The sequence below is a fragment of the Pan troglodytes genome, chromosome 23 (genome assembly GCF_028858775.2).
Source record: "Pan troglodytes isolate AG18354 chromosome 23, NHGRI_mPanTro3-v2.0_pri, whole genome shotgun sequence".
Lineage (NCBI taxonomy): Eukaryota > Metazoa > Chordata > Mammalia > Primates > Hominidae > Pan > Pan troglodytes.
The window spans coordinates 26,897,187-26,919,871 of NC_086016.1; the positions used below are offsets into that span (position 1 = coordinate 26,897,187).

At 48.0% G+C, this 22,685-nt stretch overlaps 1 protein-coding gene across 8 annotated transcripts in view; it reads left to right on the forward strand.

Annotated features, from left to right (window-relative positions):
- SGSM1 (small G protein signaling modulator 1) overlaps window positions 1-22,685 on the forward strand; it is a 125,917-nt gene that overhangs the window by 39,101 nt on the left and 64,131 nt on the right. For 6 of the 8 annotated variants that reach the window (XR_010156205.1, XR_001712926.4, XM_001171406.6 and 3 more), the window contains exons 4-10: window positions 2,366-2,528; window positions 5,010-5,162; window positions 9,712-9,779; window positions 10,001-10,146; window positions 10,265-10,396; window positions 14,444-14,568; window positions 21,807-21,874. Coding sequence is in view for 6 of the 8 variants with exons in the window: in XM_001171406.6 (XP_001171406.1) it covers window positions 2,366-2,528; window positions 5,010-5,162; window positions 9,712-9,779; window positions 10,001-10,146; window positions 10,265-10,396; window positions 14,444-14,568; window positions 21,807-21,874 (855 nt within the window). In the remaining 2 variants the exon portion in view is untranslated. The remainder of the gene's footprint in view (window positions 1-2,365; window positions 2,529-5,009; window positions 5,163-9,711; window positions 9,780-10,000; window positions 10,147-10,264; window positions 10,397-14,443; window positions 14,569-21,806; window positions 21,875-22,685) is intronic. The other 2 variants (XM_016947287.2, XM_054675948.1) reach the window with 1 other exon arrangement.

A 22,685-nucleotide genomic window follows, 5' to 3' on the forward strand; every position in this document is an offset into this window, starting at 1 on the left:
TAAAGAACAGTGTAGAGAAACAATTAAAAATGACTTCTGTACCCCATGAAGAGGTCAGTGTGGTTAACACCAGAGGGGTTGATTGTCTTCCTGTAGGCACCATTCACACCGACCACACCCCAAGTGACACACAGTCTTGCATCTGAGGAATGGGCTCCCTGTCCCTCACTCTGCCTGTGGCTATTGCTAGGTAAAGGGAGAGGGTAGATGGGGACTTTTAAAAAAGGGAACTAAGAGCCCGTGACACATCCTGAAGGATCGCGTCCATCTGGCTCAGCAAAGAAGGCAGGCCAAGGGCTCAGAGCGTGACTCAGACATGTCTCCTTGAACCAGCTCTGCTCACAAGCTTCTGGAAATAACCCCATGGCCAGGCTTTTGCTGTACTTTGAGAATGGCTAGAGATGGGGTCTGAGTGTCTCTGAGGTCAGGATAATCAGTGTGTACATAGAAGTGGGAGTCTTTCTGTCTCCCTGAAAATGTCTTAATTTAATAATTGGAGTGTCTCATAATGCAGGACATGTTCTAATTCCCCTCCCGTGATCTTGGTCCTGTGGAGAGGCCTGAGCTGGGAGAGCTGGCCAGCCCATCAGCTGCCGTCCAAATGGCTGGGGGCACCACCCCACGGGGCCCACAACATGCTGAGCACACGCCGTGACCCGGGAGGCAAGGACCTCAGTTCACCCTCTCTTCAGCCAGGCAGACCTGGATCCACCTCTGCCGCTTTCTTGTAATTGACTTTGGGCAAGATCTTTCTTTTCTTTTCTTTCTTTTTTTTTTTTTTTTTTTTTTTTTTTGAGGCAGGATCTCACTCTGTCACCCAGGCTGGAGTGCAGTGGCACAATCACAGCTCACTGCAGCCTCAACCTCCTGGGTTCAAGCGTACCTCCCACCTTAGCTTCCCGAGTAGCTGGGACCACAAGTATGTGCCACCACACCTGGCTAATTTTAAATTTTTCTGTAAAGATGGAGTCTTGCCATGTTGTCAGGGCTGGTCTTGAATTCCTAGGTTCAAGCATTCCTCTCTCCTTGGCTTCCCAAAATAAAGATCTTATTTTTTTTTAAGTGGGATGTGTTTATTTAAACATATAGCTCTACACACATACACACATGCACATAATTACATACATATATGTATGTGTATATATACATATATATGTATTCCCAGTTTTTTATGTGTTCCTGAATATTTTTATTTCCAAATAAAATTATATGCATGTCCATCTTAAGACTTGCTAGCATACCTACCAATTAACTTAGAGGAATAAAAGTAATAAAAATAGTATAATAATTCGGTAGCTCTACTCAAAAGTATTTGGGTGGGAGAAATTTGATGGCAGTAAATGAAGCCTAAAGAATCTCCTCGAGGTTTCTTTTGTCCATTGTTTCTTATAAGCTGTTGTCAGGAAGGATTAAACTATGTCTACAAAGCCTGAATAGTCAGTTCACTTACATCGCCATAAGCAAATGAAAAGTACTGCATATGTAAGTTAAAATTAAGATATCTAAGAGATCATCTCCTCAAATATTTTAAATCTATGGGCAGATTAGGCAATATTTGTTTTTTTGTTTCTTTGTTTTTTGGGGTTTTTTTTTTTGAGACGGAGTCTCGCTCTGTCGCCCAGGCTGGAGTGCAGTGGCGCGATCTCAGCTCACTGCAAGCTCCACCTCCCAGGTTCATGCCATTCTCCTGCCTCAGCCTCCCGAGTAGCTGGGACTACAGGCGCCCGCCCCCACGCCTGGCTAATTTCTTATATTTTTAGTAGAGGCGGGGTTTCACTGTGTTAGCCAGGATGGTCTCGATCTCCTGACCTCGCTCTCCAGCACCCAGCATGTCCCAGATCTGCCCGCCTTGGCCTCCCAAAGTGCTGGGATTACAGACGTGAGCCGCTGCGCCTGGCCCGAGATTAGGCAATATTTGATCATTCATTCAAAACAAAGTGTTTTCTAACTCAAAAAAACAAAACAAAAACAAACAAAAAACCATGGTGATGAGACCAAAACTTCTCAATATTTCTCCTTGCACGTAGCATAACCTTGGTCAAGCTATGCCCCCTGAGAGCGCTGGTTTGCTCTTTAGAGCTCTTACTTCATGAGTTTTGTCACAAGAATTAGGAAAGGTAAGTCTTAACAATTATCCGACACCCAGCAGATGCCTAATAAGGAGTACTTCTTATATAGTCACTTTTTCAATAAACATTGATTATGCACCTATACAAGTGTGAGCTCCCTGTCTCTGGGGTAAGACAGAAGGTAAGAAGATTGAGAGGGCTCTCCAAGGTTCCAGTGTCTGACAGAAGCTCTGGGACATGCTGGGTGCTGGAGTGCATGGGCAGGGCAGGGTCTGCTGACTGCCATGTCCCTGCAGCGGCTGTGGAGGCCTGCGTTCTACACGGGCTTCGGCGGCGGGCGGCTGGCTTCCTACGCAGCAATAAGATTGCAGCCCTCTTTATGAAAGTGGGCAAGAACTTCCCGCCGGCTGAGGATCTGAGCCGCAAGGTGCAAGACCTGGAGCAGCTGATCGAGAGCGCGTGAGTGCAAAGCATGGGGCACAGGTGGGAGCAGCTCCTCGGAGAATAGTCCACAGTCCTCCCTGGGTCCCGAGAGAGCCTGCATCCCCTAGCACTCTCTTCAGTCTCCATCCTGCTTCTCAAACCCACCAGACTCTTTCCCACCCCAGGGTCTTTGCACGTGCCTCACCCTCCACCAGACTCACCCATCTGATCGTCCATAGCTGCTTTCTTGTCATCATTCAGACCTATCGTTATCTCAGAAAATTCCAACTCTCACTCCCTCTTTTCTTCCATATCACCCTGTTTATTTCCCTCCCAGTTGTTATTGGTTGGCCATCTATAGTTATTCATGTCAGGTTTGTTTGTTGTCTGTCTATCTCACTTGATGCAGAACTTCATGAGAGCAGGCAACTAGATCTGTTTTCTCCCATTATGTCTCAAGCATCCGGGCCAGTGTCTAGCACCTGGTAGATGCCCAAGAAACAATTGTTGAGTGAGTGCCTGCTAGGACCCACGGCCTGTTCTAAATGCAAGGCAACCAAAGTTTGATAGAACCAATATGGCCTCTGTCTGCATGGACCAGACACGAGGGCCTCATATCAATAGGCATATTATAACACATTCAAATACACTGACTAGAAGTTAAAAAAAAACTCTCATACTGAAGTAACCTTTGAATGGGGGAGGTGGCTTCCCTCCCTCATCTTGGTGACTGGTGGTATGTGTTGGGGGAGGCTCATGGACAGAATGTGTGCATGTGAGCACCTTCAGCCAGAGCCACTCCCTGGGAGGTCCTGTCTGCACAGCCAAACCCCCAGTCTACAGCCTGGTCAGGGAATGACAATTTGGTTTCAACTCCTGGCAACAAATTCGGTGCTGGTGGCTTCCCAGAGGAATGTGCTGTGATTCTGAAGCTGTGATTGGGCGTTCTGGGGAAAAGCACATGGATTGATTGGTCATGTCTATCAAGGGCAAAGGCAGGGAAGACACAAGCATGTCCTATGTTTGCAGTCTCTGCTGTGGATGGTCACTCCACTTCACTGGATGAGAATGGCCCTTTCCTTGCATTTCAGGCCCTGCCTGCCCAGGGCTGCTGGCCAGAACGGTATGGTGGTCAGAGCTCAGGATTTGGCTCTGTCAACTCCCATTTGGAATGACTTCTCAGCCAACTGTTCTTTGTATACCTTCCAGTCCATCTGCTAAGTTCCCAGGTGTTTGCAGATAACTTCTTAAAGGATTAGATTTGTCATGGGCCTTCCACAACACTGGGAGTGACCTCCTAGTGGAGGAGTTAGAGATGCCTGTGCAAGTGGTAAGGGAGAAGCATTTATTCATATATGCAATCACTCATTCATAAACATTTACTAAGCCTCCTCTATACGTCAGCCAGTGTGCTGGGCCCTGGAGATACAGAAATGAAGAGGGCCAATGCTTGCCACATGGTAGACTCTCAGTAAATATTTTATTAAAAAAAAAAAAAAAATGAGTTGCGGCCAGGTGCGGTGGCTCATGCCTGTAGTCCCAGCACTTTGGGAGGCCAAGGTGGGCAGATCACCTGAGGTCGGGAGTTCAAGACCAGCCTGACCAACATGGAGAAACCCTGTCTCTACTAAAAATACAAAATTAGCTGGGCGTGGTGGTGCATGCCTGTAATCCCAGCTACTTGGGAGGCTGAGGCAGGAGAATCGCTTGAACACAGGAGGCAGAGGTTGTGGTGAGCCGAATTGTGCCATTGCACTCCAGCCTGGGCAACAAGAGTGAAACTCCATCTCAAAAAAACAACAAAAAAAATGAGTTGCCGATTTCATATCCTCAAGATCAAAGCATGGAGGGGAAGACAGAAAAGTGAGCAGGGAGCTCAGCTCCAGAGGCTGACAGAGTACAGACCAGCTTTGGTTGGTCCAGGAGGGCTTCCTGTAGGCAGGAGGCAATGCCCTCGCTGAGACTTACAGAGTGAGAGGGATCAGCCTGGGAATGGGTGGGGAGGGAACCCGGAAGAAGCAGCAGCCCAGGGAAAGGCTTCAGATGAGACTCTGGTGGCCTCAGGCATCTGCACGTATCTCTGTCTGGCTGGATCATGGAGTCATAAGGGTTAGTGGTAAGGAGATTGCTGGAGAGGTGAGTGGGACAAGGTCTTGGAGCTCTCTGCTGGTCTTGTTGAAGAGCTTGCTTCCCAAGGGCACTGGGGACCCAATGAAGGATCTACACTCCAAGGCTCTTCTTGGCCCGCACTCCTTTCCAGGAGAGAGAGGTGGGGGGTATCAGTATGAGAATCTGGCTTGCCCTAGGAAAGTGTCTTGTTTAACCACATCTGCACACTCACTGGGTATTACTATTTTTTCAACTCCTGACCAGCTTGCTAGCAGCAATATGGGCTCTTCTTGTTTAGCTGCCATTCCTTCATTTTCCTGAGAGATTGAACATTCTCCCATTTGCCAATTAGTCCTGTGTAGATTTGCTCTTGTGAGTATCTATTCCCCTCTTTTATTGGTCTTGAAGGAGAAACCAGATCCAAGGCCTCCAGGAGAATGTGCGGAAGCTGCCGAAGCTGCCCAACTTGTCCCCACTTGCCATCAAGCATCTGTGGATTCGCACAGCCTTGTTTGAGAAGGTCCTGGACAAAATTGTGCATTACCTTGTGGAAAACAGCAGGTGAGAGGGAAAGACCTGACACCTGGCCATGCTCTGCCCCCGCCTGCCGGCCGTTGTGGAAATTGCACCCCCTGGCACAAAGCTGCTTGCTTTTTCCCCTGGACAGCCACTAAATTTGAAAGTGATTAAATGCTTGGAAACTTGGGTAGATTCAAGAGCTTAATGGCAGTGCAAGGTCTTCGGATTTAGGGTGGAGTATAGGGATCCTGGGTTTCTTCCTTCTCCTGTGTATTACTCCACTCAATAACTGTGTGGCCCTAGAGAATCGCTTAGCCTCTCTGTGCCCGTTATCTCTTTTGGTAAATGGCATGGGGATTCCCGATACTCCAGAGAAGTGAGAAGGGAATTTGGTGAATATGCAGCATTTTGAAAATGCATGGTGAGGCTGGGCACAATGGCTCACGCCTGTAATCCCAGCACTTTGGGAGGCCGAGGCAGGTGGATCACGAGGTCAGGAGATCAAGACCATCCTGACTAATGCGGTGAAACCCCGTCTCTACTAAAAATACAAAAACAAAATTAGCCGGGCGTGGTGGCGGGTGTCTGTAGCTCCAGCTACTCAGGAGGCTGAGGCAGGAGAATGGTGTGAACCCGGGAGGTAGAGCTTGCAGTGAGCCGAGATTGCGCCACTGCACTCCAGTCTGGGCAACAGAGCAAGACTCCATCTCAAAAAAAAAAAAAAAAAAAGAAAATGCATGGTGAGCCTTTTTAACGTTTTCTCCACTAGCTTAGATTAATCTGATGTGAAAGTTTTATAGTGTGAGCCCTCTTGGGTAACCATTCATCCATGCATTCATTCATCCAGCAAATATTTAAATGAGGACCTGCTGTGTACTGGCATTAACCTAGATGTCAGGGATACAGTGGTGATGCCTTTCATGTCACAGAGCTTGTATATCATCGCAAGAGCAGTGAGGAGCCATGGAAGAATTTATCATCTGACACTCCTTGTGGCCAGCATGCCTCTCCAGCCCCCAAGAGGTGGCAGGAAGGGAGAGAGAGAGAGAGAGGGAGAGAGAGAGAGAGAAAAAAATATCTCAGAATCTCTCCATCTTTCAGAATATGTAAGTGCTGGCTTAACCACATCTTCACACAGTGGATGTTTTTATTATCATTCTTTGCCCCTTTGCAAGGAAAATATGCATGAAAGTGGAGAGAAAAGTCCCCCTTCTCATGAAGTTCACATGCTTGTAAGGAAAATCAGCCAACAGTCATGCTGATAATACCTGATGGATGTTCCAAGGGGGCGTGGTGGTGTTGATAATTTTCTCCCGGTGGCCAGGGAAAGTGTCCTGGATGGCGCAACAGTTAAGCTTCTGTTTGAAGAGCATGGAGGCATTAGCCAGGTGATGGGATGGGGAACAAAGTGTTTCTGGTGGAGGGAATAGCAGGTGCAGAGGCCTAGAGACAGGAAAGAAACTGCAAGAAATCCAAGCTCTGGATCTCCAGTTCCCTATTTACCTTCTAGTAATAACATGTCTCTGCCTCCTGCCCCATGAAGGTTTCTGGGCCTCTTTAATTATTGCCTTTGGCATATGACCTTGAGCATATGACCTGCTGATTAAGTTGGTCAAAGGGAATTAGTAATTTATTTGAGAAGCAATGTCAACCTGCTTTTTTTCCATTTCAACTTTTTATTTTTAATTTACATTTACATAGAAGTTGCAGAATTAGTACAGAGATTACTAATTGCCTAACCCCAATGATAACATTTTACATACCCATAGTGCAATGATCAAAACCAGGAAATTGACGTTGGTACAATACTATTAACTAACTGCAAAACTTTTTTGGATTTCATCAATTAGTATATTTACTGAATTTTTTAATACAGTTCTATGAAACTTTTAACGCATGTGTAGTTTCATATAACCCACATCACCCTCAGGATACAGAATTATTCCAAAATAAACCTCATCACCCCAAAGAAACTCCCTTCAGCTACTTTTTACAGTCACACCTCAATTCCAACTCTACCTGCTAATTTTTAAATTTATTTTTATTTTTCGAGATGGAGTCTCACTCTGTCGCCCAGGTTGGAGTAGAATGGTGCAATCTTGACTCACTGCAACCTCCGCCTCCCGTGTTCAAGCGATTCTCATGCCTCAGCCTCCCAAGTAGCTGGTTTTACAGGCATGCACTACCACTCCTGGCTAATTTAGTATTTTTAGTAGAAACAGGGTTTCACCATATTGGGCAGACTGGTCTCGAACTCCTGGCCTCAGGTGATGCTCCCACCTTGGCCTCCCAAAGTGCTGGGATTACAAGCATGAGCCACTGTGCCTGGTCGTTTTTTATTTATTTTGAGACCCCTACTTGCTAATTTTTGAGGCAGCATGTTCAAGGTTTTTGATCGTATAATTCTGCTGATTTTTAGAAACTGAGTGATGGCAAAGTGAAAAGTGTCTTGATGTATTATCTTCATATTTGACACCAAAATGTACAGCCTTGATATTGAATAAGTCCAGAGCATGTCAATTCTGGCTCATACAATATTCCAGTTGATGGAAGATTCTTGGGGGGTAAGATTACGATGATGTTGCCACCATTTTGTGAGAATTTCCTGATGTTGGGCTCTGTGCTGTGCTATGTAAGCAAGTTGTCATTTAATCCTTCCAACAATCCAGGCATTTGAGTTCTATACTTCCTCCCATTTTACAGCTGAGGACCAAAGCTCAGAGAGGGGTGTCACTTGCCCAGTGACACACAGCAAGGCAGGGAGAGGCAGAGCTGGGCTCCCACCCACTCTGTCTCACTCCAGATCCTGTGTCCTTTACTTACTTCTGTATGTTGGCAAGAGCTGAGCCATGTGGGCTCAGCCCAAGCCTGTATCGGCCTGCTCTGTGGCCTCCAGCAAATAAATCGCTTACCCTCTGTGGGCCTGAGATCCCTTGGGAGGTCAGAACAAGGTCCTTTTCAATCCTGAAATTGTTTCTAGACTGTATGAGTTTTCAAGGAATTAGAAACCACTACACAATAACTCAAACAAACAAATCCAAAAACATTCAGCACAAACATTGTGTTGATGGTGTATTAGTTCGTTTTCATGCTGCTGATAAAGATATACCCAAAACTGGGAACAAAAAGAGGTTTAATTGGACTTACAGTTCCACATGGCTGGGAAGGCCTCAGAATCATGGCAGGAGGCAAAAGGCACTTCTTTTTTTTTTTTGAGATGGAGTCTTGCTCTGTTGCCTGGGCTGTAGTGCAGTGGCGCCATCTTGGCTCACTGCAAGCTCCGCCTCCCAGGTTCACGCCATTCTCCTGCCTCAGCCTCCCGAGTAGCTGGGACTACAGGCACCACCACGCCTGGTGAATTTTTTTTTTTTTTTTTTTTTTTTTTTGTATTTTTAGTAGGTATGGGGTTTCACCGTGTTAGCCAGGATGGTCTTGATCTCCTGACCTCATGATCCGCCCGCCTTGGCCTCCCAAAGTGCTAGGATTACAGGTGTGAGCCACTGCGCCTGGCCAAAAGGCACTTCTTACATGGCGGCGGCAAGAGAAAAATGAGGAAGATGCAAAAGCAGAAACCCCTGATAAACCCATCATATCTCGTGAGACTTAGTCACTATCACAAGAATAGCATGGGAAATACCAGCCCCCATGATTCAATTACCTCCCCCTGGGTCCCTCCCAAAATATGTGGGAATTCTGGGAGATACAATTCAAGTTGGGATTTGGGTGAGGACACAGCCAAACCATGTCAGATGGCATCACTTGCTATTTTTCAGAGCCAGATCCCAGGGGGCATTTTTGAGCATATTTGAGGCCAGTGCTCTCAATATTAGTTATCAAGGCAGGAAAGCTTGTTACACAGCCTTTCAGTACGCACTGCTGCTAAACAGCATTTGGTTGCCCCAGTAATAGAAGGGCAGACATCATCTGAGCCTCCAAGTCACTTGCTGTCTCAAATGGGAGATGTGGTAGAGGCAGATAGAGTCAGCCAGGCCTCCGCAACCTGCTCATTATTATTCTTGTTACTATTATAAAGGCTCTATTATGACCATGTGTTAAGGAGGTACATGCTGAGCACTCCGCTAAATACCTTTAATTTTTGGTTCTTTCAAAAGTCCTTCCAGCAGGCTGGGCTTACAGGTGGCTTATGCCTGTAATCCCAGTGCTTTGGAGGCCAAGGTGGTGGGATCACTTGAGGCCAGGAATTCAAGACCAGCCTAGGCAACATAATGAGACCCTGTATCTACCAAAAATTTAAAATTTGAAAATTAGCCAGTGGTGGCGCATGCCTCTAGCCCCAGCTAATTAGGAGGCTGAAGTGGAAGGATCACTTGAGCCCAGGAGTTCGAGGTTACAGTGCGCTTTGATTGTGCCACTGCACTCCAGCCTGTGTGACAGAGAAAGACCTTATCTTAAAAAAAAGAAATCCTTTTTTCAGCCCTATGAGCTATATTATTATTATCCCCATTTTACAGATGGGGCAGCTGAGGCTCTGGGTGGTAACCGAGTGACACTGGGGATTGAACTCTCATCTGTGGATTGTGCGTCCTCTGCTGGTCTCCATCCAAACCTGCATATTCTCTCCTCTTGCTAGTAAATACTATGAGAAGGAAGCTCTCCTGATGGACCCTGTGGACGGCCCCATCCTTGCATCTTTGTTGGGTAAGTTGTCCTGTGTGCTGAGTTTCATCTAGACCCGTGGTCTTGAGTCTGAGGGGCACCTTCTCCAGGACTCTCTCACCCCTGTCCAGCCTTGCCCATGGAAATGCAGCACTGTTCTAGCTGGCTGGAGGGGAGGGTAGTGAGATGGGCGGCCATCTGCTGGTAGACATGCAGGAGGACTTTCCGGGGCAGTGGGTTCCCAGCCCCCACATGCCCCTCAGTGGGGCCCTGTGCCCTAGAGTACACCAAGATGAAGACTGCAGATCACTTCTGGACCGATCCCTCGGCTGACGAACTTGTCCAGAGGCACCGCATCCACAGCTCCCACGTGCGGCAGGACTCGCCCACCAAGCGTCCTGCCCTCTGTGTGAGTGGGGTGGACAGTGGGGCAGTGGGAGGGACCTTACATGAGGGCAGGAAGCAGGGTAGGAGCCCTGAAAATCACCCCAGGCCTCATCCCTCTGTCTCCCCTCACTCTCTACCAGATCCAGAAGAGGCATTCCAGTGGCAGCATGGATGACCGGCCATCCCTCTCTGCCCGCGACTACGTGGAGTCCCTGCATCAGAACTCCCGTGCCACCCTTCTCTATGGCAAAAACAACGTTCTTGTTCAGCCGGTGAGAGGTTATCTTGGGCCTAGATCTTGCACTGAGGGTCTCACTCCAGGTTATAGAGGAAGAGGTCTCTCTGGCTCCAGATTGCCAATCCATTCATCCATTTATGCACTCACCCATGCACACATCCACCCGCCCAACACTCATTCATCCATCCATCTATATTTACACGCACCCATCCTTACATCCATCCATCCACCCATTGTTATATCCATCTATCCACCCATTGTCACATCCATCCATCCATCCACCCATCTTTACATCCATCTATCCAACCATCTTTACATTCACCCATCCACCCATCTTTACATTCACTCATCCACCCATCTTTACATCTATCCATCCATCCATCCATCCATCCCTCCATCTATCCGTCCATCCATTTGTCCATTTATTTTCCCATCCATCTCTTCACTCACCTGCATACCCAGGCTTCTATCCATCTGTGTGCTCTTGTTCTCACTCATTGATTCAGCAAACATTTCCATGGACCTGCTATGTGCTAGGTGCATATAGTAGCAAGATCTTCATTCTCATGGCCAATATTTCTTGATGCTTCCTATGTGTCAGGCACTGTGCAAAATGTTTTCAACTGTATTAACTCTTAAACCTCCCAACGACCCTTTGAGGCAGGTACTGTTATTGCGGGCCTCAGTATTATCAGATGGTAATACTGAGGGCTGTACAGGTGAAGTAAGGCGCAAAGACAGTTACGATTTGAATTCAGGCCAGCTGGTGCCACAGTCAGTGCCATCACTCAGTCACCTTCTCTGCCCCATCACATGGCTAGGCTGCAGGGATGGGTGGTAGGTGAGGCATATGCAGTTCCTGCCTTCATGCAGTGTCTCCTTTCGCTGTCCCCTCCCCAGGGCCATTTGGTTGCATGGTCATTGTGGTGTTTGGCCTCAGCGGGAGGAAGCAAAGGGAAAACCATCAGCCACTCCATCTCTGCAATCACAGTTTTAATCACTGACTGACTTTGAGCAAGTCACTTTTCCCTCTGAGCCTCCGTATCTGCGTCACAATGGGTACAAAACCCTATTGCCGCAAATCTAAGAAGCCATTAATTTAAGATATACAGTTTCTTTTCTTTTTTTTTTTTTTTTTTGTGAGACAGAGTCTCGCTCTGTTGCCCAGGCTGGCATGCAGGGGTGCGATTTCAGCTCACTGCAAGCTCCACCTCCCAGGTTCACACCATTCTCCTGCCTCAGCCTCCCAAGTAACTGGGACTACAGGTGCCCACCACCACGCCCAGCTAATTTTTTGTATTTTTAGTAGAGATGGGATTTCACCATGTTAGCCAGGATGGTATCAATCTCCTGACCTTGTGATCTGCCCGCTTTGGCCTCCCAAAGTGCTGGGATTATAGGCGTGAGCCACTGCGCCCAGCTAAGATACACCATTTCTTAACGTAATCTAAACAAATTAAAAAATGTTATTTAGAGGACCAAGTGTGGTGGCTCATGCCTGTAATCCCAGCACTTTGGGAGGCTGAGGCAGGAGGATCACAAGGTCAGGAGTCCAAGACCAGCCTGGCCAATATGGTGAAACCCTGTCTCTACTAAAAATACAAAAAAAAAAATATAGCCAGGCATGGTGGCATGTGCCTGTAGTCCCAGCTACTCGGGAGGCTGAGGCAGAACTGCTTGAACCCAGGAGGTGGAGGCTGCAGTGAGCCGAGATCGTACCACTGCACTCCAGCCTAGGCAACAGAGCAAGACTCCGTCTCAAAAAAAAAAAAAAAAAAAAAAAAAAAGCTATTTAGATTATATACAGTGTTTTTGTTTTGTTTTGTTTTGTTTTATTTGCTACTTAGAAATTTTAGCTTATGCTTTTTGAAAGAGGTCTTTGAAACTTACGTGGATGTAGTTTTGTTTTGTTTTTTAATCTATATCACTTTTATAAGTAACACACAGGGAAAATATCATTGAAATACATTAATTAAGATATTCTTCAAACTTCTTCCAGTTCAGAGTTCCATCTTCTGTATCACTTTTTGACTTAGAGTCATCAGTGCCCTCATTTTTCCACACATTGTTTTCTGTTCCATCAAGAGAAGGAGTTAACAATCATCTGTGCCTCTACTTGTTTTTGCAAATAAAGTTTTATTGGGACACAGCTACAGCCTATGACTGCTTTCAGGCCTTGCTGGCAGAGTTGAGTGGTTGCAACTGAGCTTGTATAGCTTACAAAACCAAACAATATTTCCTATTTGTCCCTTTACACAAAATCTTTGGTGGTCCCTGATCCAGGAGCACAGGAAGTGCAGCATTTCTTGCAAGAATGTCCACTCTCATCTCGGGGATGTTTTTTGTTTTTTGTTTTTTTGGAGACAAGGTCTCACTGTCCCCAGGCTGGAGTGCAGTGGTGTGATCATGGCTCACTGCAGCCTCAAACTCCTGGGCTCAAGCAATCCTCCCACCTCAGCTTCCTGAGTAGCTAGGACTACAGGTGTGTACCACCATGCCTGGCTAATTTTTAAATTATTTTTTGTTGACATGGGGTCTCGCTATGTTGCCCAGGCTGATCTAAAACTCCTGGGCTCAGGTAATTCTCCCACCTCAGCCTCCCAAACCTCTGGGATTGTAGGCGTGAGCCACTGCGCCCAGCCTGTGATGGTTCTTAAGTCCTGTAAAGTATTTGGTTGCTTTACAAGAAAATCTTGGCCAGGCACGGTGGCTCATGCCTGTAATCCTAGAACTTTGGGAGGCCAAGGCGGGTGGATTACCTGAGATCAGGAGTTTGAGACTAGCCTGGCCAACATGGCGAAACCCTATCTCTACTAAAACCCTATCTTTACTAAAAAAAAATACAAAAATTAGCTAGGCATGGTGGCAGGTGCCTGTAATCCCCACTACTCAGGAAGTTGAGGCAGAAGAATCACCTAAATCCCGGAAGCAGACGTTGCAGTGAGCCGAGATCGCGCCGCTGTCCTCCAGCCTTGGCAACAGAGCGAGACTCCATCTCAAAAAAAAAAAAAAAAAAAAGAAGAAGAAGAAAGACAATCTGGACTCGTGGGCTTCCCTGCAGGGATGAATACGTGCCTGCCTTGCCAGCATCTCACAGGCACTCTACCGCTCTGTTCCCAGCCTTCCTATGTGCACAGCAGGTTTCCAATTCAAAGCTGAATCGCAGTCAAATCTTTTTGAAGACATGTAAAATAGCACCTACATTTCACATGTGAAATAACAACCATGCCCAAAACTTAATTGAAGTGACGACGCTTTGAACAGCTGTGGCTGAGTCTGTGCGAGACCAGGCAGGGCAGCCACGTCACAGCTGTGATTAGAAGACCTGCCCCCATTTCAGGTACATAAAAACGTGAACAATCAAGATGTGTGTCTTTGGATCAATGAATTACTGCACTGCTCCTCCCTTGGGGTTACAGGTGCGTGTGGTTAAATCAAGACAGTGCGTGTGAAGGCTGAGCCGTGATTGGGACACACTTGGTGCTCAGTAAATGTTAGGGTGAATTTGATGGAGGGGTGGTGACATCACCCTCCCCACACACCCACCTGGAATAAAACAAAGCCGGTGAGAATTCCTGTAGGTAAATCTAGGGGAGAAAAGGGACCGGCTACTGGACGGGGAGTGTAGGGGGGGTTTTGGGAGGAGGTCTCTGAGTATTGTCTCTAGGAAGGGCCCTAGAGCTCAACTGCCATCTCTTTCTCCCTTAAGCCTAGCCAAGATAAATGCCTTCTGTTTTGAAAAGCGTGATTTTCAGTGGGGCAGAGCCTCCTTCCTGGCTCTGAAGGAACCTGGGGTCAGGGACCCTGGAGCTCAGGAGGAAGTCAGAGTGTGAAAGTGATGGGGGTGGGAGGCTTTCACAGCTGGACGATGTAGAACCCATCTGGGAGGCTGGCTGCAAATGGCTTTGCTTAGCATGGCCATCTGGAAGGAGGCTTTAGAGTCTTCCACATGGCCAGGGCCTTGAAGGGATTAACCCAACCTCTTAGTTCTGATTATGTGTTCTTGAATCAAACGGGCCAGGACCTATGTCCACAGCAACTCCAGCACCATGGCCAGACCTGAGTCCTCCTCTCTCTGCAGAGGGACGACATGGAGGCTGTGCCAGGGTACCTGTCCCTGCACCAGACGGCTGACGTCATGACCTTGAAGTGGACACCCAACCAGCTGATGAACGGGTCTGTGGGGGACCTGGACTATGAGAAGAGGTAGGGCACTGGGTCTGATACGTATCCCTTGGGTCCCTCCACTCCCCTTGGCACAAGGAAGTTCCTCCCCAGGGGAGGGGAGGTTTGTATCCCGCCCCTGCTTCTGCCCCCTCCTCTGCCTGGTTGTTAGGGCCACTTGGCTCAGCCTCCCTGCAGCTGTGGCCTCCCAGGAAACTCAAAGGCTCGAGAGGATCTGGAAACCAACTGGAAGAGTCTTAGGGCATGGGAGTTGGCAATGCCCTGGACAAAACCATCCAGAGGGAGAAATCTTTATAGAGATCTCCTAAGCCTGCAAATGGCAAATATTCTTCAGTCTCTGTCTTCCCTCTCCCATCACTCAATAAAAAGGGAAGGCAGGAGGTGTTAGCGAGCATCTGGTCCAGGGCTGCATCTGCCGTGAAATCTTGTGATTTATAAGACCCAGCAAAGGCTTTTGAGTCACACTTGAAAGAAATGCTGGGACAGGGGATTTCCTGCTGCAATGCCTGGGTTCCAGCCCAATTAGGGAAGACTTTAGGAGGAACAAAGAAAGCCATGGTGCAGAGGTGTGGCTGGTTCAAATATTTTAGCTTGAGGAGGCTTGGCTGCTGGTGGGGAGGAGAAGCAGTGGTTTTTCCTGCTCCAAGTCCACATCGAATCTTATTTTACATTTTATTGCTTTCCTTAAAAAACTTTCTACAATGAAGAATTTTTAACCTAAAGATAGACAGAACTCAGGTACCCATCACCCTGCCCTCGTGGCCATGAACCCATCCCCTTCTCCCCAATAATATTATTCTGGGCCGGGTGTGGTGGCTCACACCTGTAATCCCAGTGCTTTGGGAGGCTGAGGCGGGTGGATCATGAGGTCTGGAGTTCAAGACCAGCCTGGCCAACATGGTGAAACCCCATCTCTACTAAAAATACAAAAATTGCCGGGCATGGTGGCACACACCTGTAGTCCCAGCTACTCGGGAGGGTGAGGCAGGAGAATTGCTTGTACCCAGGAGGCAGAGGTTGCAGTGAGCTGAGATCATACTGCTGCACTCCAGCCTGGGTGACAGAGCGAGACTGTCTTAAATATATATATATATATATATATATATATATATATATATATATATAATTCTGAAGCAACATGCAGACATGATATGATTTCATCTGTAAATATTTTAATGTGTATCTCTAAAAAAATAAAGACTCTTTTCAAGAAACATCAGGCCTTGGAGTGATGAAAAGTGTTCTCTAGGCTGGGCGTGGTGGCTCATGCCTGTAATCCCAGCATTTTGGGAGGCTGAGGCGGGTAGATCATGAGGTCAGGAGTTCAAGACCAGCCTGGCCAACATGGTGAAACCCTGTCTCTACTAAAAATACAAAACTTAGCTGGGCATGGTGGCGGGCACCTGTAATCCCAGCTACTCAGGAGGCTGAGGCAGAGAATTGCCTGAACCTGGGGAGCAGAGGTTGCAGTGAGCCGAGATCGCACCACTGCACTCCAGCCTGGATGGCAGGGCGAGACTCTGTCTCAAAAAAAAAAAAAAAAGTGTTCTCTAAGCTGATTACTTCCTGTGCAGGAGTCACCATCTGTCCTCAGAGCTGGTCAGTGGGCAGGACAATTGGTCCTGTGCTGGGCACAATAATTCAGCTCCAACTAGACCCTGTAGTCTCTCTCTCTCTCTCTTTTTAAACATTTTAATTTTATTTATTTATATTTTATTTTATTTATTTATTCATTTTTTTGAGACACTGCCTCGCTCTGTCACCCAGGCTGGAATGCAGTGGCGCGAACTCGGCTCACTGCAGCCTCTGCTTCCTGGGTTCAAGCGATTCTCCCACCTCAGCCTCCTGAGTAGCTGGGATTACAGGGACTTGCCACCACACCCAGCTAATTTTTGTATTTTCGTTAAATACGGGGTTTCATCGTGTTGGCCAGGCTGGTCTCGACTCCTGACCTCAAATGATCTGCCCATCTCGGCCGCCTCTCAAGGTTATTTTTATTTTTTTTTAATTTCTGTTTTATTTTATATGGAGATGGTTTCTCGTTTTGTCACCCAGGCTGGTCTTGAACTTCTGGCTTCAAGTGAGTCTCCCACCTCGGCTTCCCAGAGTCTAGAGTTTCTTTCTTTTTTTTTTTTTTTTTTTTTGAGACAGAATTTTGCTCTTGTTGCCCAGGCTGGAGTGCAATGGCACAATCTTGGCTCACCACAACCTCCGCCTCCCAGGTTCAAGCAAATCTCCTGCCTCAGTCTCCCGAGTAGCTGGGATTACAGGCATGCGCCACCATGCTAATTTTTGTATTTTTAGTAGAGACAGGGTTTCTCCATGTTGGTCAGGCTGGTCTCGAACTCCCAACTTCAGCTGATCCACCCGTCTCGGCCTCCCAAAGTGCTGGGATTACAGGCGTGAGCCACCGCACCCGGCCACCCAGAGTCTAGAGTTTCTAATTAGGCGACCATCATGGAAGAATAGGGGAGGGGTCCCAGGGGTGCTCTGGGTCTCTTTATCTTAAACCTTGGTCTAAAGCCTTCTTTGACCGTCCTGCTGAGTTCAGATCACACAAGCCCTGAATCTCCATTGTAGCATTTAGAAGATTGTAGTCACACAGTCGATCTGTGCCCGTGTACCTACCATCTTGCCCTCGAGAGCTCAGTGCCTTAAAGGCAAGGGTCCCGTCTTGTTCGCTTCTTATCCCCAGCACCTGCCACAGGTTGTAGTACATAGTAGGTGCTCAGATCAGCTTTGTGAAATGAAGCAGGGAAGTCAGGACCTGGATTCATTCACTGGGTGTTTACTGAGCCCCTACTCTGTGCCAGCCACTGTGCTAGATGCAAGGGAGACAGATGCAAGGAAAGGAGGGGAAAATCTTTACCTTCTCAGAGCTTACATTCTACTGGAAGACAATGAACGAGCAAGGAGATGGATGGACATACGCTATGGAACCAAGCCTTTGCTCCACTGTCACCTTGCTGGGTGACCTGGGGTATGTCACTCCACCTCAATGAGCCTCAGGGTTCCCTTTTTATCAAGTGGGGAAGTAGGACGAGATATGGTCTCCTTAGAACTCAAGGCATTCCCAGGGGGTCTGCAGGGGCTTCTCAAACACTGAAGTGTCTTGCACCCAATGTCAAAGCTTTAACAGCGCGAGGACCCTGCTTGTTGCTTGGACTTGAGCCCAGGGTTGTGTGGGCCAGAAACCTGATGCTAATGTTTTGGGAAAAGCATTGGATCCGAGGATTGCCAAGCCCCGCCCCAGCGCAGATAATTGGGGACCCGTGTTTCTGCATCATCTTTCCCTATTGGTGAACAGGCACCTCATAGGCACTGTTTTTGTTTGTTTGTTTGTTTGTTTTCTTGAGATGGAGTCTTGCTCTGTCGCCAAACTAGAGTACAGTGGCACAATCTCGGCTCACTGCAACCTCCGCCTCCTGGGTTCAAGTGATTCTCCTACCTCAGCCTCCCGGGTAGCTGGGACTACAGGCGCCCACCACTATGCCTGGCTAATTCTTTTCTATTTTTAGTAGAGACGGGGTTTCACCATGTTGGCCAGGATGGTCTCGATCTCTTGACCTCAAGATCCACCCGCCTCCGCCTCCCAAAGTGCTGGGATTACAGGCGTGAGCCACCGCGCCCGGCCATCGTAGGCGCTTTGATACTGAGTTCGGTTGAATCAGAACTTCTAAGGTCACTGCCCAGGAGCTGGGGCATCTCTAGCCCTGGGCCATGAACTCCTGTCTATCGTTGTTATTCTCACCAGAACCTGAGGCTCAATGGAAGATAAATGGCAGGAGTCAGAAATGTGGGGGTTGGTATGTGGGGAAGGGGTTTGTCCCAGGAGCTCCAGCATCCCTTGGGGGACCAAGAAGCAATGAAATGGGGTGGTTTTTGTCTGAGCTTGTGCAGGAGCTCTTTTTTTCTTTTTTTTTTTTGAGATGGAGTTTCGCTCTTGTGGTCCAGGCTGGAGTGAAATGGCATGATCTCGGCTCACTGCAACCTCCGCCTCCCAGGTTCAAGCGATTTTCCTGCCTCAGCCTCCCGAGTAGCTGGGATTACAGGCATGTGCCACCACGCCTGACTAATTTTGTATTTTTAGTAGAGACGGGGTTTCTCCATGTTGGTCAAGCTGGTCTCAAACTCCTGACCTCAGGGGATCCATCCACCTCAGCCTCTCAAAGTGTTGGGATTACAGGCATGAGCCACTGTGCCTGGCCAGAGCTCTTTTTTCTTTTCACAGCCAGCCTCACTCTTGCACAGCCACAATCCTCACTCACTAGCTGGGTATTCCAATGTTACAGAGAAAATGTCACGAAAAAGCTAGATATTGGGGTTCTGAAGTCAGGCTGGACTTGCCTCCGATCTCAGCCCTACTGTGTGGAGCAGCAGTGGAACCCTCCTACCCTGCTGGTGGACAACCAATTTACAGACCAACTTGGCAGTTTCTTGTAACATCCCCTTACCTTGTGACCCAGCAATTCTGCTCATAGGGTCCTACCCAAGAGAAATGAAAACTTAGCCCACACAAAAACTTATACACAAATGCTTATAACAGCATTATTCATAATAGCCCAAGACTCCAAGACCGGAAGCAACCCAGATGCCCATCAACTGAAGAACGGATGTAGACATTTGTGGTCCATCCATGCAACAGAATATTACTTGTCTATAAAAAGAGATAAATCACCAGTGGATATTACAACATGGATGAACCTCAAAAGCCTTATACCACACAAAAGAAGCCAGCCACGAAGGGTGCATGTTGTAGGATTCCATTTAGATGAAATGTCCAGAAAAAGGCACATCTGTGGAGTCAGAAAGCAGATTATTGTTGGTTGCCTAGGGCTGCGGGTGGGAAGGAAGACTGATCGCAAACAGGCAAGAGGAATCTTTTGGGGGTGGTAAAAATGTTCTAAAACTGGCTTGTGATGATGGTTGCCCAAATCTGTACATTTACTCATCAAACTGTACACTTACAATGAGTAAATTCTATGGTGTGTAAATTATACCTCAGTAAAGCTGCTAAAACACGCAAATGAAAATGAGAAACAGCCCTTGCTCCTTCCTAGCTCTGTGGCCTGAGACAATCAACTACACTTCCTTGAGCCTCAGATTATTTATCTGTAAGATGGGAATGTAGTCAGGGAACCACTGAATAAGCATATAGGGAGAATTTATGTAACGGAAGTGCATGGAAAACCCTTAGCTGGGAGCCTGGCACCTGGACAGGGCTCTCAGTCATGAGGGCTGTTGGTGTCATTTTCATGGATCCAAAGAGACTATGGCCACAGAGCTCCTCCTTGCTGATGGCTGGTGGTAGCTTTGTTCACCGGGCATTCCAGTGCTCAGTATTCACTATGCACTGTGAACATTGTCTGAGCATCACAGAGAAGTGAACAAAGCAGAACCGTTCTGCAGGTGTTCAGCACCTTTGAGGAACCAGAGGAGAGGACAGGTGGTTGCAACCCAGCGTGATGGGCACACAGGGCTGTGGGAGCCCAGAGAAGACACCCTGGCTAGACTGGGTATGGGAGGGGCTCAACAGAGGCTGCTGCCCTTGTGTTCTTGACTGTCCTCGAAGGACATTTACTTCCGTGAAGTCTGGTGAGGCTGATTCTGGTACAGGCCAGGGCAGGAAGGGCTTTCAAAGAGAAAAGGTCCCCAGCAGTGTGACTTGAGGGTTTCTCTGAGCCTATCCCACTTTTCTCATTTCACAGCTAGGGAAACTGAGGGCCAGAAACTGAGGTAGGAACTGGCTAAGGTCTCTGGTGGAAGTGGGATTTGAACGCTGCCTGACCTTGAAGCCTATGTTAGTTTGAGTCCTCCAAGAAGCAGACACCAAGACAGGATTGAACCAGCAGAGATTTATTGGGGACACACCTGTGCAGGTTAAGGGAGGGGCAGGAGCAGACAGGGAGAGCCTTCAGACTGCCATGCGGGGAGGGAGAGAAGGAAGGAAGGAAGGTTGGGCAGAAGGAGTCTGAGACACAGCATGGCTCTAAGAACATTTGGCCAGGTCAGTTGGAAGTCTCCAGTGGACCGTGGACTGTTAGAGAGTTCCTTGTCTCGCAGGAATGGGCGGCACCAGTACCCCGGCCTGCTAGGTCCTGGCTGGGAGCAGCCTAATGGAAGCCTGGCTTTGGTGCAAATGTGGTGATAGATCCAGGGAGTGGCCTCTGAAGTTAATCCGCTCTGCTCCCCTCAGCGAGGTCTTCTGAAGGAGATGTGAGTGGTGCATTTCCATGGCCACCACAAAGCCCAAGTTCCTGTGGCCTCCACCTCCCAGTGTGTTCTGATGAGAAAAGCTATTTGTTTCAGGACAGCAGCAAGGTTTTGAGCTGGAAATGGAAACACTTAAATAATCATAGGGACCACTTCCCAGGTACGCACTTCTTAATGTATCAGCTCTGTGTTGAGCCCTTCAAATACTTGATTCTATTTAATTCTCACAGCAACACAATGGGGTGGGTGTTATTCTCGCCCCCATTTTATAGATGAGGAAACTGAGGCTCAGAGAAACCCTCGAGTCACACTGCTGGGAACCTGTGAAGCTATTGAGAGGCTATCCTGACTCCTGCGCGTGGACACATAGCGGCCTGGAGTTAGGATGTGAGTTAGTCAAGACTCCTAGATGCCAGTTAGAGAAAACGAAATTCAAGCTGACTTAAGCACTGGCCCACATGAACTGAAAACTCCAGGGGCAGTAGCTTCAGGCATGGATGGATCCAGGGACTTGAATGACAGGGACCTGCATTCTTTCCATCTCTTTGCTCTGTCTTCCTGTCTTTTGATGCCATTCTCAGGCATAGTCGCTTCCATCTTCAGACTTCTGCCCTTACCACTACTCTCCAGACAGGATGGGGCATCTCTTTCCCAGTCATTCAAATGGAAATCTAATAATTGAGTCTCATTGGTTCTGCCAGAGTCAGGAGTCAGTCCTGCACTGAACACTGTGGCCGGAACAGTGGGACAAGTTGATTGGCCAGGCCTGGGTCAGGTGGCCATTCCTGGAGTCCGAGGGTGGAGAGTGGGTGGGGTCGACCTCACCTCCCATATGGACTGGGGGTGGGGAGGATGGTAACCTCGGAAAATTGGGGTTCTGAGACCAGAAAAAGGGGAGATAGAGTCTGGGCAGGCTGGGACACAGATGCTGGGGACCTAATGGGAAGGGTGGAGGAGCTCCTGGGTGTGGTCTGCTGGCCTCTGAGCCCCTCCGCACAGTGGGGTAGGCAGAAGTCCTGCAAGCCTGACCCTCCGTCCGCTTCCAGCGTCTACTGGGACTATGCCATGACCATCCGCTTGGAGGAGATTGTCTACCTGCACTGCCACCAGCAAGGTAGGGACTGTGGGGACAGGAGGGGTCTGCGTATTCCTCTTGGATCCCCTGCCTGTCTCCATCCCTGCCTATTCATTAGCATCATGAGCGAATGATATGGTGGACACCCCATATTACCTGTGCGACCTTAGGCAAGCGACCTCACCGCTCTGTGCCTCAGTTTCCCCATCTGTAACATGGGAATTATAACAGGACCCTCTCATGGGGTAGTTGTGAAGATGAAGTGATGTATGTTAAGGGCTCAGCATGAAATCCACCTATGGCTATGGCGTTAGCTGCTGACACTTACCAAGCAGTGATAATGTGCTAAGCACAGTTCTGAGCACTCACATGCCCGTTATTCAGTCATCACAGCCACCCACTGACAGGGTGACATCATTTCCATTTTGGAGGAGAGGAAGCAGCTTAGTATAAGGGCACACAGTCTGGAAGCTCCAGAGCCGGGACTGGACCCAGCTTCCTGTGACTCTAAAGTCAGTGCTCTGAAGATTGGGATCAATAACTGCAGTACTTCTTTAAAGCCAGAAGAAAGTACAGTCAGAGTAAGCAGAGGGCCATCCTGCTTTAGAAAGCAAATGGTCCATGCCTCACCAAGGAACAAAACACAGTGATTTAAGCCTTTTACATGAGACAGACCTGGATTCAGACCCAGACTCTGCCATTGATCAGCTGTGTGACCTTGGAGAAGTTACTTAACCTCTCTGAGCTTTGGTTTTACTATTTGTAAAATAGGCAATAATAGATAGGACTCTTAGGGATATTGTGAGTATTTCAATAAGACAGTGCCTCTAACATGCTGTGCTTGTATTTA